General features: G+C 38.7%; 1 protein-coding gene across 1 annotated transcript in view; it reads left to right on the plus strand.

Moving 5' to 3' along the window:
* LOC123538366 (CTD small phosphatase-like protein) overlaps window positions 1-17,732 on the plus strand; it is a 117,727-nt gene that overhangs the window by 23,433 nt on the left and 76,562 nt on the right. Inside the window, exons 2-3 of the mRNA XM_045322411.2 lie at window positions 778-923; window positions 12,866-12,970. Coding sequence (XP_045178346.1) covers window positions 778-923; window positions 12,866-12,970 — 251 coding nt within the window. The remainder of the gene's footprint in view (window positions 1-777; window positions 924-12,865; window positions 12,971-17,732) is intronic.

Raw genomic sequence — 17,732 nt, forward strand, 5'->3', positions numbered from 1 at the left:
GCCCAGGCACTTTGTAATTATGGCCCTTGAATTACCAAAAAAACACTCAGATTTCTTGCGCATTTTTAACCTCAAACCGGCACCTTTTGGTGTCAAAAAAGCGCATGCCCATGTGCTCTAAGTAAACCGCGGGCTTAGCGCAAAACAGTTGTAACTCCTTCTTTATTTCATATCAGTTACAACCGTTTTGCGCTAAGCCCGCGATTAACAGTGTAAAGACTGACTTACTATTTCTAAAGATGATTAGGCAGTTGTGGGAGACATGCGCTTTTCTCAAAAGCATCTCTAGTTACTAAATGGATTTGATTCAAACTTAAAATAGATGTTCCACCTTATATCCCACATCATGTGACACAAGGTGCATAACTCTGACACCAATTTTTCATGAATTATGCCCCCTTTTACTTAGAATTTAAGGTTAATTTTGATGCATTTTCACTATATCTCAGTTATTACAAAATGGATTTGATTTAAACTTAAAATAGATGTTCCACCTTATCACCCACATCATGTGACACAAGGTGCATGACTCTGACACCAATTGTACATGAATTATGTCCCCTTTTAATTATGCCCCGGAAAAAGTAGCTGGCGAGAATGCTCAAGTAGGTGGGTGATTTTTCCGGTTTCCGGCCCATTTCTACACTCCGGCATATCATTATTCACCTTTCTATAATAAATAAAGCGGTAGGGGGAGAAATGCATTTCTACTTAATGCAGTCTCTAGCTGTTATCAGCTGACAATCTATTCATTTGGTTTTTGTTTTGTAATTCTAGGGTCGTCGACGTTGAACAACAAAAAGAGGAATCGTGGGATTCTTAGCTCATTTCTATGTTGCTTTGGCAACAAGAACAATAACTCTTCAAGTGCCTATCAAGCCCCGAATGCTGAAGTAAATGGCAACCCGCGGGACATCTCATATGTAAGTATTTTTAGCTCATCTGATCCAGAGGTGGTGATGTCGTGTATCCATTGTCTGTCATCTGGCGTTAGCTTTTTATCTCACCTGAACATCAACCTATACGTATAGCTCAGGGTGAGCTATAAGTAAAGGTTGTTTGTCACATCTTCCATCGTCTGCAATCATGGTTCGCACAGGCCATGAAAAGTCCTTGAATTTGACGCCTACTCCTTGAAAACTACTTGAATTTTGTAACAGTCAGAAACTACTTGAAAACTACTTGAATTTAGGAAAAAACGTACAAAAGATGGCAAATAGTCCTTAAATTCGTCGGGTGCGAAGTGAAAACGGACAAACATTATAAACGGACCAAAATAAACTTAAAAAACGACGAAAAAAAACAACTGTTACCGCCATTAGGGCCTGCCACGGAGTCGGCGATAGTACGGTACGGTACTGTACTTTACAAGTTTTATGCTCTTTCAAGTAATTTTCACACTGTGTAATTTATCGGCGATGCGAGGTCATTTTTCCAGGAAGAAAAACATGAGTTCTAAAATGTACAATTGTATCTTTTCGCAAAAGTGGCTTACTGATGACAATTATAAACATTGGCTACGGGAATTCAAAGGCGAAAAACGAAAATGCCTTTGTGTTTTTTGTGACAAGATAATCAATATCGCTGCTATGGGAGAAAGTGCATTAAATTTTAAAATCACATTCCAAAAGCGAAAAACATAAAAACAGCTCTGCCATGAGAAGTTGACTGAAACAATTGATGCCTTCGCTCCTAAGCATGTAAGAGAGTCAACACAGGATATAAATAATAACGACTTGACAATACCGCCCCCGCCCCCACCTACTAAAACTGTGCCAAAATCGGTTAATTTTGTCCTAAATTGGATTTAAATTGGTTATTTCATGTCTCAGCAACAGTGACATTGCGCCCATTTTAGTCCTTGAAAATGGAGGAAAACTACTTGAAAACTCCTTGAAAACTACTTGAATTTTTTTTTGGAAGGTCTGTATGAACCATGGCAATTTACATCTTCTTCTCAAAAACTACTGGTCATAATTACACCAAATTTGGTCATAGCATCCTGGAAAGGGGCTCTCTCAAATTTGTTCAAATGATGGCTCTCGGGCAGCTAGAGCTTAAAATAGAAAAAACCTTTAAACAACTTTTTCTTATGAAACGCTTCATGGATCTTCATCAAACCTGGTCTGTTACATCATTTTCAGGTCCCTTCACATAATTATTAGAGCTAAAAATAGAAATAGTTTTAAAAGACTTCTTCTGGTCATGACCAGCAGATGACCCCTATCAATTTTGAGGTCAGTATGTCAAAGGTCAAGGTCACAGTGACCCTGAATAGTTAAGAGGTTTCCGGATGATAACTCAAGATTGCTTGGGCCTAGGATCATGAAAGTTGATAGGGAGGTTGGTCATGACCAGCAGATGACCCCTATTGATTTTGAGGACAGTATTTCAAAGATCAAGGTCACAGTGACCCGGGAACAGTTAAACGGTTTCCGGATGATAACTCAAGATTGCTTGGGCCTAGGATCATGAAAGTTCATAGGGAGGTTGGTCATCACCAGCAGATGACCCCTATTAATTTTGAGATCAGTAGGTCAAAGGTCAAGGTCACAGTGACCTGGAACATTAAAATGGTTTCCTGGCGATAAGAAGGCTTGGGCCTCGGATCAGAAAATTTTATTGGAGATTGATCATGACCAGCAGATGACCCCTATTGATTTTGAGGTCATTAGGTCAAAATTCAAGGTCACATTGGCCAGAAACAGTTAAACAGTTTCTGGACGATAACTTCAGAACGGTTTGGCCAAGGGTCATGAAAGATTATAGAGAGGTTCATCATGACCAGCAGATGACCCTATTGATTTTGAGGTCAGTAGGTCAAAGGTCAAGGTTACAGTGACCCGGAACATTTAAACCGTTATTTCTTAAGAACGCTTGGACCTAGGATCATGAAACTTAATAGGGAGGTTGGTCATGACCAGTAGATGACCCCTATAGATTTTGAGGTCAGTAGGCCAGAGGTCAAGGTCACATTGACCCAGAACAATTAAACCCTTTCCGGAAGATACCTTGAGAACGCTTCGGCCTAGGATCACGAAACTTAACAGGGAGGTTGATCATGACCAGAAGATGACCCTGTTGATTTTGAGGTCAATAGGTATAAGGTCAAGGTCACATTGAACCAGAACAGTAAAACTTTTGTTTACAGTGAGCATATAATTTCTGTTCCTTGTGCAATTACTGAATGCATCAAGGGGGGCATTTCGTGTTCAATGAGGTCTTGTTACTTGATGGATTTGCTTTAAACTTAAAATATTTATTCCTCATCATCACCCACATCATATGGTACAAGGGCCTTAACTCTCACACCAATATTTCATGAATTATCCCCCCTTTTTACTTAGAATTTCTGGTTAAAGTTTTGATGCACTTCAACTCTATCTCAGTTACTCCTAAATAGATTTGATTCAGATTTAAAGTAGTTGTTCCACATCATCTCCCACATCGTACGACACAAGGCCCATAACTCTGGTACCAATATTTAAGGTTATAATGCAGTAATTCGGTCCAAAATGTGCTTCCGTGGTGTAGTCGAAAGAAGTCCCTAATAAATAGATACTAATTTTTCCATTTTTTGTGCATTTGCGTGTAAATCGGGGGGCCAGATGCAAAATGAACATCTGGGATACCACTGGAACATCAACTGGAATTCCATCTCAGTTCCACTGGTATTTTTCAACGGAATAGTGTTGGTATTCCACTGGAATAGCGATGATTTTCCAGTGGAATTCATTTGGAATACCAGTGGAATCCCACCAAAATACAGTTGAAAAATACCAGTGGAATTCCACCAGAATACCAGTGGAATTCCACCAGAATACCTGTGGAATTCCACCAGATACCAGTGGAATTCCACTTAGACTACCAGTGGTATACCATCAAGATTCCAGTTGAATTCCATCAAGGTTCCAGTGGAATTCCACCTAAAATACCAGGGGTATACCATCAAGATTCCAGTTGAATTCCATCAAGTTTCCAGTGGAATTCCATTTGAAATACTAGTGGTATACCATCAAGATTCCAGTAGAATTCCATCAGGTTTCCAGTGGAATTACACTTAAAATACCAGTGGTATACCATCAAGACTCCAGTAGAATTCCATCAAGTTCCCAGTGGAATTCCATCTGAATACAAGCAGAATATCATCTCAATACCAGTGAAATGCTGATGACCCCCACTCCTAAAGGCAGTGGAAATCCTTTTTGTTCTAGTTAAATTACATCCACAACTCTCACCTGGAAGAATTCTAATGGAAAATAAATGGTATTTCAATGGTAAGTCAATGAAAAAAAATGGTACTTTAATGATATCTAATGAAAATCAATGGTAAATCAATGAATATAAATGGAACTAATGATATCTAATGAAATTCAATGGTAAAAAATGCACTGCATGGACAGCATTTTTCCCACTGCAACTGGCGGGCATTCAAGGGACACTGGACAGATGACGATTCTGACAGATGGCCCTGTCTGTGAGTGGATATTCATTTATCATGTGACTTAAATCCTTGCGTTAGGTAAATATATATCTTGCAATGTTGCAGAATTTCGAACTATATAAAAACCATCATTTTTCTGCCAAAACTGGTGCTATTTTATTCACAAATCATGAAATTCAGTTGAGTGGAATTCCACTTGTACTGGTATTCCAAATTCAATTCCAGTGGAATTCCACCTGTACTGGTATTTCAAATTCAAATTCCAGTGGAGTTCCACCTCTACTGGTATTTCAAATTCCAGTTCCAGTGGTATATTTGGTAATTCCACTGGTATTCCAGTAACATAGCAGATTCCAGTGGAATTTATGTAGCATTCCACTGGAATTCCATTGATTTTTTCAATGGGTATTATTTCACTCGTGTAATGAATTTTACATAAACACGTTTCATGCTAATACTCACATGTTTTCGAGTTGTTTACTTGAAAACAAAAGTAGGGTGTTTATTCTGCGGACTGCTTTCTGAAATGCGGCAATATGAGGGTACCTGACTTCAGTTGACTTGCATTTCACTGCATACTATTCAACACCCCTTTTTAGCTCACCTGTCACAAAGTGACAAGGTGAGCTTTTGTGATCGCGCGGCGTCCGTCGTCCGTCCGTGCGTGCGTGCGTGCGTGCGTGTGTCCGTAAACTTTTGCTTGTGACCACTCTAGAGGTCACATTTTTCATGGGATCTTTATGAAAATTGGTCAGAATGTTCACCTTGATGATATCTAGGTCAAGTTCGAAACTGGGTCACGTGCCATCAAAAACTAGGTCAGTAGGTCTAAAAATAGAGAAACCTTGTGACCTCTCTAGAGGCCATATATTTCGCAAGATCTTCATGAAAATTGGTCAGAATGTTCACCTTGATGATATCTAGGTCAAGTTCGAAACTGGGTCACGTGGGGTCAAAAACTAGGTCAGTAGGTCTAGAAATAGAAAAACCTTGTGACCTCTCTAGAGGCCATATTTTTCATGAGACCTTCATGAATATTGGTCAGAATGTTCACCTTGATGATATCTAGGTCAAGTTCGAAACTGGGTCACGTGGGGTCAAAAACTAGGCCAGTAGGTCTAAAAATAGAAAAACCTTGTGACCTCTCTAGAGGCCATATTTTTCATGAGATCTTCATGAATATTGGTCAGAATGTTCACCTTGATGATATCTAGGTCAAGTTTGAAACTGGGTCACGTGGGGTCAAAAACTAGGTCATTAGGTCTAAAAAAAGAAAAACCTTGTGACCTCTCTAGAGTCCATATTTCTCAATGGATCTTCATGAAAATTGGTCAGAATGTTCAGCTTGATGATATCTAGATCAAGTTTGAAACTGGGTCACGTAGGGGTAAAAACTAGGTCAGTAGATCTAAAAATAGAAAAACCTTGTGACCTCTCTAGAGGCCATATTTTTCATGAGATCTTCATGAATATTGGTCAGAATGTTCACCTTGATGATATCTAGGTCAAGTTCGACACTGGGTCATGTGGGATCAAAAACTAGGTCAGTAGGTCTTAAAATAGAAAAACCTTGTGACCTCTCTAGAGGCCATATTTCTCAATGGATCTTCATGAAAATTGGTCAGAATGTTCACCTTGATGATATCTAGGTCAAGTTCGAAACTGGGTTACGTGGGGATAAAAACTAGGTCAGTAGATCTAAAAATAGAAAAACTTTGTGACCTCTCTAGAGCCCATATTTTTCATGAGATCTTCATGAATATTGGTCAGAATGTTCACCTTTATGATATCTAGGTCAAGTTTGAAACTGGGTCACGTGGGGTCAAAAACTAGGTCATTAGGTCTAAAAATAGAAAAACCTTGTGACCTCTCTAGAGGCCATATTTCTCAATGGATTTTCATGAAAATTGGTCAGAATGTTCAGCTTGATGATATCTAGACCAAGTTCGAAAGTGGGTCACGTGGGGGTAAAAACTAGGTCAGTAGATCTAAAAATAGAAAAACCTTGTGACCACTCTAGAGGTCACATTTTTCATGGGATCTTTATGAAAATTGGTCAGAATGTTCACCTTGATGATATCTAGGTCAAGTTCGAAACTGGGTCACGTGCCATCAAAAACTAGGTCAGTAGGTCTAAAAATAGAAAAACCTTGTGACCTCTCTAGAGGCCATATTTCTCTATGGATCTTCATGAAAATTGGTGAGACTGTTCAGCTTGATGATATCTAGGTCAGGTTCGAAACTGGGTCATGTGCCGTCAAAAACTAGGTCAGTAGGTCAAAAAATAGAAAAACCTTGTGACCTCTCTAGAGGCCATATTTTTCACGAGATCTTCATGAAAATTGGTGAGAATGTTCACCTTGATGATATCTAGGTCAAGTTTAAAAGTGGGTCACATGCCTTCAAAAACTAGGTCATTAGGTCAAATAATAGAAAAACCTTGTGACCTCTCTAGAGGCCATATTTTTCAATGGATCTTCATGAAAATTGGTCAGAATTTTTTATCTTGATGATATCTATGTCACATGTGCTGAAAAACTAGGTCACTTTGTCAAATAATAGAAATAACGACGTCATACTCAGTTCAACACTGGGTCATGTGGGGATAGGTGAGCGATTCAGGACCATCATGGTCCTCTTGTTCTTTTCATTTTCTTGAAGCAAATGAATGGATATATTGTGGAAAATAGGTCTACGACGGAGTGAAAATCTAGAAACAGTAACAAAATTGTTCTGCAGTAGCTGAATTTTATATGAAACAAAGAACAATTTCTTTTATTGGTATATAGCCTTAAGAATAATCCGCTCACCACCCCCCCCCCCCCCCCCCCCCCCCCCCCCACTTTTTTTCATTTCATTTTTATATATCTCAGTTATTTTACATAATGGATTTGATTCAAGTTAATTATTGTTTCACATCATCACTCACATCATATGACACAAGGGGCCCATAACTCTTGTACCAATATTTTATGAATTATCCCCCCTTTTTACTTAGAATTTCAGGTTAAAGATTTGATACACTTTCACTCTATCTCAGTTATTACTAAATTGATTTGATTCAAACTTAAAATAATTGTTCCACCTTATCACCCACATCATATGACACAAGGTGCATAACTCTGGCACCAATTTTTCACGAATTATGCCCCCTTTTAATTTGAATTTAAGGTTAATTTTGATGCATTTTCACTATATCTCAGTTATTACAAAATGGATTTGAAGTATTTGTTCCACATCCACACCCACATCTTATGACACAAGGTGCATAACTCTTGCACCAATATTTATGAATTATGCCCCCTTTTTGCTTAGAATTATACTTGTATAGAGATTTGATACACTTTATCTTTACTTCTCTTATTACTTAATATTTTTGACACAGACTCAAGCTATTGTGCAATATCTTCATCCACCATTGGAGTCATTAAACACTTCAGTGACAGCTCCAGTTTCCTCGAATGTGCCCAGTTTCACTATCCAGCATCGAAATAGTCGAACGCGCTGTCACCTGTGACAGCTCTTGTTTCTTTTTCTTGTATAAGCCAATTTCAGTATCTTATGGGGAACTTTACAACAATTGTGTCACTCTAGTTACTAATATAATACCATTCCAGTGTACAAGGAAAGTAATCAAAAAACATTTTGATAGCCAAACTGATTTCAAGTGTGATGTTTTTAGTATAAATTTATTGGAAACTTTAAAAATCTTATTTGATATTGTTTTTAAGTACCCTTGTTATGCCCCCTTGAAAGAAGGAGGGGTATATTGTTTTGCAGATGTCGGTCAGTCGGTCAGTCTGTATGTTGGTTGGTATGTAGACCAGTCCGTTTCTGGATGATAACTCAAGAACGCTTGGGCCTAGGATCATGAAAGTAGATAGGGAGGTTGGTCATGACCAGCAGATGACCCCTATAGATTTTGAGATTAGTAGGTCAAAGGTCAAGGTCACAGTGACCGGGTACTGTTAAACTGTTTCTGGATGATCACTCGAAAATGCTTGGGCCTAAGATCACAAAACTTGCAAGAGAAGTTGACCATGATCAGCAAATGACCCCTAACCATTTTGAGGCCAGTAGGTCAAAGTTCAAGGTCACAGTGACCTGGAACAGTTGAACGGTTTCCGGATGATAACTCGAGAACACTTGGGCCTAGGGTCATGAAAATTGATAGGGAGGTTTGTTATGACCAGCAGATGACCCTATTGATTTTGAGGTCAGTAGGTCAAAATTCAAGGTCACAATGACCCAGAACAGTTAAACGGTTTCCAGACGATAACTTGAGGTTGCTTAGGCCTTGGATCTTGAAACTTTATAGTGAGGTTGATCATGACCAGCAGATAATCCCTATAGATTTTGAGGTCATTAGGTCAAAGGTCACTGTCACATGGACCCAGAACAGTAGATCTTTTGTGTACAGTGACCAAATAATTTCTGTTCCCTGTGCAATTACTGAATGAATCGAGGGGGGCATTTTGTGTGAGCTCTTGTTAATCATTCCCTCAACCTCTTACCCCTCCTGCCCGCCCGCTTAGCTCAGTAGGTAGAGTGTTGGTCTACGGATCGCGGGGTCATGAGTTCGATCCTCGGGCGGGGCGTATGTTCTCCGTGACTATTTGATAAACGACATTGTGTCTGAAATCATTAGTCGTCCACCACTGATTCAAGTGGGGAAGTTGGCAGTTACTTGCGGAGAACAGGTTTGTACTGGTACAGAATCCAGGAACACTGGTTAGGTTAACTGCCCGCCATTACATGACTGAAATACTGTTGAAAAACGGCGTTAAACCCAAAACAAACAAACAAATCTTACCCCTCCTGTCTCCCACCCTCCAGGTAACATACTCACACACTCATTACCCACTTGTATTTATTTAGTAGAAACTTCTGAAATATTCTTGTCAGAAAACACTGGCTCTGTTTCAAAATAATTTCACAGATAATTGCCTTGCATGAGCATCTACCAAACTTCAAGCAAACTATTATGATCACTATCTCAGGTGAGCGATCTTGGACCATTATGGCCCTCTTATTGTTTAAATGAAGTGGTATGAGGAGACGTGTGCTTTTACTAAAAGCAATTAATTGCTAGTTGCTTAATGGATTTTCACAAGTCGCAATCAGAAGCAAGGTCAAGGTCAGCGATGTATGGCTATTTGAACCCCCAACAACAAAGTTGTAAGGTGGGGGTTATACTGGTTTCAGGTTGTCCGTCTGTCCGTTCGTAGACAGAATTTTGTGCGCACCAACTCCACTCATTCCCTTGACACAATTTAATGAAACTTCACAAAAGTGATCAGTAACAACAGTAGTATTGCATGGTGCATGTTAGGTTCTTTAAAAAAAAAATCTGCAGAGTTATGGGACTTTGTTATTAGCTCGACTATTCGAAGAATAGGGGAGCTATCCTACTCGCCCCGGCGTCGGCGTTAGCGTGGGCGTCACACAAATGTTAAAGTTTGCGTACCACTCCAAATATTTTCAAAGTCCATTGAGATATTGCTTTCATATTTTGCATACTTGTTTACCATCATGACCCCAGTCTGTAAAAAGTAGGAGGCAACTCTATCAAGCATTTTGACTGAATTATGGCCCCTTTTCGACTTAGAATAAATGTTAAAGTTTGCGTACCACCCTAAACATTTTCAAAGTCCATTGAGATATTGCTTTCATATTTTGCATACTTGTTTACCATCATGACCCCAGTCTGTAAAAAGGAGGAGGCAACTCTATCAAGCATTTTGACTGAATTATGGCCACTTTTCAACTTAGAATAAATGTTAAAGTTTGCGTACCACCCCAAATATTTTCAAAGTGCATTGAAATATTGCTTTCATATTTTGCATACTTGTTTACCATCATGACATCAGTCTGTAAAAAGGAGGAGGCAACTCTATCAAGCATTTTGACTGAATTATGGCCCCTTTTCGACTTAGAATAAATGTTAAAGTTTGCGTACCACCCCAAATATTTGCAAAGTCCATTGAGATATTGCTTTCATATTTTGCATACTTGTTTACCATCATGACCTCAGTCTGTAAAAAGGAGGAGGCAACTCTATCAAGCATTTTGACTGAATTATGGCCACTTTTCGACTTAGAATATGCTTATTGTAATGTTAAAGTTTTACTCATTGCTTATATTATACTATCAAGCACTGAGAATAGTCGAGCGCGCTGTCCACTGACAGCTCTTGTTTGTTACTATTCTATATACATAGACACAATCTTGTGCACACCATCTCTCATCCCTTTGACACAGTTTAATGAAACTTCACACAAGTGATCAGTAACAACAGTAGTTGTGCATGGGGCATGTTGGGTTCTTTCAGAAAAAAAGTTGCAGAGTTACGGGACTTGGTTTTTTGTTAACATACTATGTACATACAGTCTGCATATACAATCTTATGCGTGCCTAATCTTCCGAACCCTTGCACACAATTTAATGAAACTTCACACCTGTAAGTGATCAGCACCAACCCTAGTTGTGCATGGTGCATGTTACGTTCTTTTAAATAAATATTCTGCAGAGTTATTGGACTTTGTTTTTTGTTAACATACTATGTACATACAGTCTGCATATGCAATCTTGTGTGTGCCTAGTCTTCTGAACCCTTGCACACAAGTTAATGAAACTTCACACAAGTAATCAGTACCAACCCTAGTTGTTAGCTCACCTGTCACAAAGTGACAAGGTGAGCTTTTGTGATCGCGCAGTGTCCGTCGTCCATCCGTGCGTCCGTGCGTCCGTAAACTTTTGCTTGTGACCACTCTAGAGGTCACATTTTTCATGGGATCTTTATGAAAGTTGGTCAGAATGTTCATCTTGATGATATCTAGGTCAAGTTCGAAACTGGGTCACGTGCGGTCAAAATCTAGGTCAGTAGGTCTAAAAATAGAAAAACCTTGTGACCTCTTTAGAGGCCATATATTTCACAAGATCTTCATGAAAATTGGTCAGAATGTTCACCTTGATGATATCTAGGTCAAGTCCGAAACTGGGTCACGTGGGGTCAAAAACTAGGTCAGTAGGTCTAAAAATAGAAAAACCTTGTGACCTCTCTAGAGGCCATATTTCTCAATGGATCTTCATGAAAATTGGTCAGAATGTTCATCTTGATGATATCTAGGTCAAGTTCGAAACTGGGTCACGTGGGGTTAAAAACTAGGTCAGTAGATCTAAAAATAGAAAAACCTTGTGACCTCTCTAGAGGCCATATTTCTCAATGGATCTTCATGAAAATTGGTCAGAATGTTCACCTTGGTGATATCTAGATCAAGTTCGAAACTGGGTCACATGCCTTCAAAAACTAGGTCAGTAGATCTAAAAATAGAAAAACCTTGTGACCTCTCTAGAGGCCATATTTCTCAATGGATCTTCATGAAAATTGGTCAGAATGTTCACCTTGATGATATCTAGGTCAAGTTCGAAACTGGGTCACGTGCGATCAAAAACTAGGTCAGTAGGTCTAAAAATAGGAAAACCTTGTGACCTCTCTAGAGGCGATATTTTTCAATGGTCCTTCATGAAAATTGGTCAGAATGTTTACCTTGAAGATATCTAGGTCAAGTTCGAAACTGGGTCACGTGGGGTTAAAAACTAGGTCAGTAGATCTAAAAATAGAAAACCTTGTGACCTCTCTAGAGGCCATATTTTTCATGAGATCTTCATGAATATTGGTCAGAATGTTCATCTTGATGATATCTAAGTCAAATTTGAAACTGGGTCACGTGGGGTCAAAAACTAGGTCATTAGGTCTAAAAATAGAAAAAACCTTGTGACCTCTCTAGAGGCCATATTTCTCAATGGATCTTCATGAAAATTGGTGAGAATGTTCAGCTTGATGATATCTAGGTCAGGTTCGTAACTGGGTCATGTGCAGTCAAAAACTAGGTCAGTAGGTCGAAAAATAGAAAAACCTTGTGACCTCTCTAGAGGCCATATTTTTCACGAGATCTTCATGAAAATTGGTGAGAATGTTCACCTTGATGATATCTAGGTCAAGTTTAAAAGTGGGTCACGTGCCTTCAAAAACTAGGTCATTAGGTCAAATAATAGAAAAACCTTGTGACCTCTCTAGAGGCCATATTTTTCAATGGATCTTCATGAAAATTGGTCAGAATTTTTTATCTTGATGATATCTAGGTCACATGTGCTCAAAAACTAGGTCACTATGTCAAATAATAGAAATAACGACGTCATACTCACTTGAACACTGGGTCATGTGGGGATAGGTGAGCGATTCAGGACCATCATGGTCCTCTTGTTTTTTGTTACTATACTGTAAGCATACAGTCTATATACATACAGTCCACATAATTATGCAGTCTTGTGTGCGTCAAATTGCAATATACTGTGTCAGTGAGTGTGGGGGATACATTCATCACCTTTAGTGATAGCTCTAGTTTTGTTCTATTTCAGAGTCCTAATGAAAAGTATTTATTGCCTGCTGTTCGACCACAGGACTCGAACAAAAAGTGTGTTGTGATAGATTTAGATGAAACTCTTGTACATAGTTCATTTAAGGTAAGCTTCACCATTCATTTTATGAATATGCTTAGGTGGAAATTATTAATATCCAGAAACTAAACTACTAAAGTCATAGCCAACTACTGTAATAGCATATATTTTCGCAGGGTCAAAATTTAGCCAATTTGAAATATTGAGTATTTTCATGAGGTCTTATATTCACAAGATTGTAAAAAATGTTACCCTGCTTGTTTTGGCTTTTTAATAAGTCTGGGGTCCGTAAAAGTTAGCCTCCAGATCGTACAACAGCAAAAGAAGAGAAATTTTTTAGGTATCATCTCAGGCATCTATTTTTAGCTCACCTGAGCACGAAGTGCTCAAAGGTGAGCTTTAGTGATCACCCTGTGTCCGGCGTCTGTCGTCGTCCGTCCGTCCGTCCGTCGTCAACAGTTTGACTGTTAACACTCTAGAGGTCACATTTTTGGCCCAATCTTAATGAAACTTGGTCAGAATGTTACCCTCCATAAAATCTTGGACGAGTTCGATATTGGGTCATCTGGGTTCAAAAACTAGGTCACCAGGTCAAATCAAAGGAAAAGCTTGTTAACACTCTAGAGGTCACAATTTTGACCCAATCTTAATGAAACTTGGTCAGAATGTTACCCTCCATAAAGTCTTGGACGAGTTCGATATTGGGTCATCTGGGGTTAAAAACTAGGTCACCAGGTCAAATCAAAGGAAAAGCTTGTTAACACTCTAGAGGTCACATTTTTGGCCCAATCTTAATGAAACTTGGTCAGAATGTTGCCCTCCATAAAATCTTGGATGAGTTCGATATTGGGTCATCTGGGGTCAAAAACTAGGTCACTGGGTCAAATCAAAGGAAAAGCTTGTTAACACTCTAGAGGTCACAATTTTGGCCCAATCTTAATGAAACATAGTCAGAATGTTATCCTTAAAAAAGTTTTGGACGAGTTTGATATTGGGTCATCTGGGTCAAAAACTAGGTCACCAGGTCAAATCAAAGGAAAAGCTTGTTAACACTGTAGAGGCCGCATTTATAACTATATCTTCATGAAACTTGGTCAGAATGTTAATATTGATGATCTTAAGGTCCAGTTTGAATCTGGGTCATGTAGGGTTAAAAACTAGGTCACCTGGTCAAATCAAAGGAAAAGCTAGTTAACACTGTAGAGGCCACATTTATGACCATATCTAATGAAACTTGGTCAGAATGTTTATCTTGATGCTCTTTAGGTCAAGTTTAAACCTGGGTCAGCTTCGGTCAAAAACTAGGTCACTAGGTTAAATCAAAGGAAAAGCTTGTTAACAGTGTAGAGGCCACATTTATGACTATATCTTCATGAAACTTAGTCAGAATATTAAACTTGATGATCTTTAGGTCAAGTTCGAATCTGGGTCATGTTGGGTCAAGAATTAGGTCATGGGGGCAAATCAAAGGAAAAGCTTGTTAACACTCTAGAGGCCACATTTATGACTGTATCTTCATGAAACTTAGAATGTTAAACTTGATGATCTTTAGGTCAAGTTCGAATCTGGGTCATGTTGGGTCAAAAACTAGGTCACGGGGTCAAATCAAAAGAAAAGCTAGTTAATACTGTAGAGGCCACATTTATGAACATATCTTGATGAAACTTGGTCAGAATGTTAATCTTGATGATCTTTAGGTCAATAGGTCAGGTGAGCGATACAGGGCCTTCATGGCCCTCTTGTTTCTTGATTTGGCATTTTTTAGACAGTTTAGAAACAAAAACTCGTATTCTAATGTTCATAATATGACCAAACTTCAATTTTAAAGAAAGAGAATTTTCAGCCAAAACCTTTAAATGTACAGTAAAGGTCCATTGATATTAATTGTATGGATGTTTTAACTGTAAACCTTGACAACACTATACATGTAGCAAACACGACTTTACATGTAATTCGTATCTAGCAGCATAGATGTCAATGTTAGAAGAAGGTGGGGTATATTATTTTGAAAGTATGTCAGTCAGTCGGTCTGTTTGTCCGTAGACCAATCTGTTTGCGGATGATAACTCAAGAACACTTGGGCCTAGGATCATTAAAGTTGATAGGGAGGTTGGTCATGACCAGCAGATGATCCCTATTGATTTTAAGGTCAAGGTAACAGTGACTGGGAATAGTTAAATGGTTTTGGGATGTTAACTCAAGAACGCTTGGGCCTAGGATCATTAAAGTTGTTAGGGAGGATGGTCATGACCAGCAGATGACCCCTATTGATTTTGAGTTCAGTAGGACTGTGACCCGGAACAGTTAAACCGTTTCTGGACGATAACTTGAGAAGGCCCAAGCCTAGGATCATGGAAGTTGAAATGGAGGTTGGTTATGACCAGCAGATGACCCTATTGATTTTTAGGTCAAAGGTCAAGGTCACATTGACCTAGAACAGTTGGACCGTTTCTGGACGATAACTTGAGAACATTTGTGCCTAAGGATCATGAAAGTTGATAGGGAGGTTGGTAATGACCACAGATAACCCCTATTGATTTTGAGGTCAGTAGGACAAAGGTCAACGTCACAGTGACTCAGAACAGTTAAACCGTTTCTGGATGATAATTTGAGAACGATTGGGCTTAGGATCATTAAAGTTGATAGAAGGTTGGTCATGACCAGCAGATGACCCCTATTGATTTTGAGGTCAGTAGGTCAAAGATCAAGGTCACAGTGACCCGGAACAATTAAACCATTTTCGGACGATAACTTGAGAACACTTGGGCCTTTGGATCACAAAACTATATAGAGAAGTTGATCATGACCAGCAGATGACCCCGATTGATTTTGAGGTCAAAGGTCAAGGTCATAGTGACACAGGGTTTGCATAGATCTGGAAAATTCATGGAAACGAGTATTGTCTGGAAAAATCATGGAATCTTGATTATTTGGATTTTATCATTGAAATATCATGGAATATTTAAAAATACAGTAGTTTTCACTCTGTTTTATTAACGCTTAAATTTTAAGATATGCAAAATTAATATTTTAAAAGTTGGCCACCATTTTGATGACGTCATAGATCAGTCCAGTCGCAGAACTCGGACTGGCGACATGTCTTTTTGTGACCTTCACACATTGTCTGACAGTTTGGTATATGTTGCCATTAATCTTTTTTCCAGTCGCACTATGTCTATTTTTGAGAGCCAAGGCTCAAGGTCATGTGACCACATGGTTGTGATAGTCTGTCAAATTTTATTAAACATACTTTTCTTGTAGAAACATGGACTCATATATTGGATTTTATCATGATTTTAATATCATGCAATATTTAAAGAACAGGCATTTTTTATTAGCCCACCTCATCAGATGGTGGGCTATTAAAATCACTCTGCGTCCGTGGTCCGTCCGTCCGTCATTCCGTCCGTCCGTCCGTCCGCTTAACAATTTCTCGTTATCGCATCTCCTCAGAAACTACTTGGGGGATTTTGACCAAACTTTGTCAGAAAGATGTATTGGTACCCTAGTTGTGTCCCCCTGAAAATCAGACTGGTTCAACATATTTTGAGTGAGTTATGGCCCTTTGTTTATTTCTATAATTTATATAGATTTATATAGGGAAAAACTTGAAAACCTTCTTGTCCAAAACCACAGAGCCTAGGGCTTTGATATTTGGTATGAAGCATCATCTAGTGGTCCTCTACCAAGATGATTCAAATTATTTCTCTGGGGTCAAATATGGCCCTGCCCTGGGGTCACATGGTTTATATAGACTTATATAGGGAAAAACTTTGAATAACCTCTTGTCCAAAACCACAGGGCCTAGGGCTTTGATATTTTGTATGTGACATCATCTAGTGGTCTTCAACTAAGATTGATTCAAATTATACCCCTAGGGTCAAATATGGCCCCGCCCTGGGGGTCATATGGTTTACATAGTACTTATATAGGGAAAAAATTTGAAAATCTTCTTGTCCAAACCACAAAGCCTAGGGCTTTGATACTTGTAATGTAGCATCATCTAGTGGTTCTCTACCAAGTTTGTTCAAATTATCCTCCTAGGGTTTAAATATGGCCCGCCCCGGGGGTCAATGGTTCATATAGACTTATATAGGAAAAGCTTTTAAAATGTTCTTGTCAGTAACTACAACATTCAAACTTGGACCACATGTATATTTTTGAGTGGCAAGATGAACCTTGACATGAGTTGACCTTGATTTTGACCTAGTGACCTACTTTCACATTTCTGTAGCTACAGCTTCAAAGTTGGACCACATGCATAATTTTGTGCACTGGAAAAAACTTTGACCTTTATTTTGACCTAGTGACCTACTTTCACATTTTGAAGGTACAGGCATCAAATTTGGACCATATGATAGTTTGTGTTTCAAAATGAAATTTGACATTGATTTTGACCTAGTGGACCTACTTTCACATTTCTCAAGCTACAGCCTTCAAATTTGGACTCATGTGCATAGTTTTGTGTACCGAAAAAAACTTTGACCTTGACATTGACCTAGTGACCTACTTTCACATTTTTGAAGCTACAGGCTTCAAATTTGGACCACATTTCATAGTTTTGTACTGAAATAACTTTGACCTTTAATTGACCTAGTGACCTACTTTGCATTTTTAAGTACAGGCTTCAAATTTGGACCACTTGCATAGTTTTGTATAAATGAAATTTGACCTTTATTTGACCTAGTGACCTACTTTTACATTTCTCAAGTACAGCTTCAAATTGGACCACATGCATAGTTTTGTATACCGAAACAATATTTGACCTTATTTGACCTAGTGACCTACTTTACATTTTCAAGGTACAGCTTCAAATTTGGACCACATG

This window comes from Mercenaria mercenaria, chromosome 18 (assembly GCF_021730395.1).
Source record: "Mercenaria mercenaria strain notata chromosome 18, MADL_Memer_1, whole genome shotgun sequence".
Taxonomy (NCBI): domain Eukaryota; kingdom Metazoa; phylum Mollusca; class Bivalvia; order Venerida; family Veneridae; genus Mercenaria; species Mercenaria mercenaria.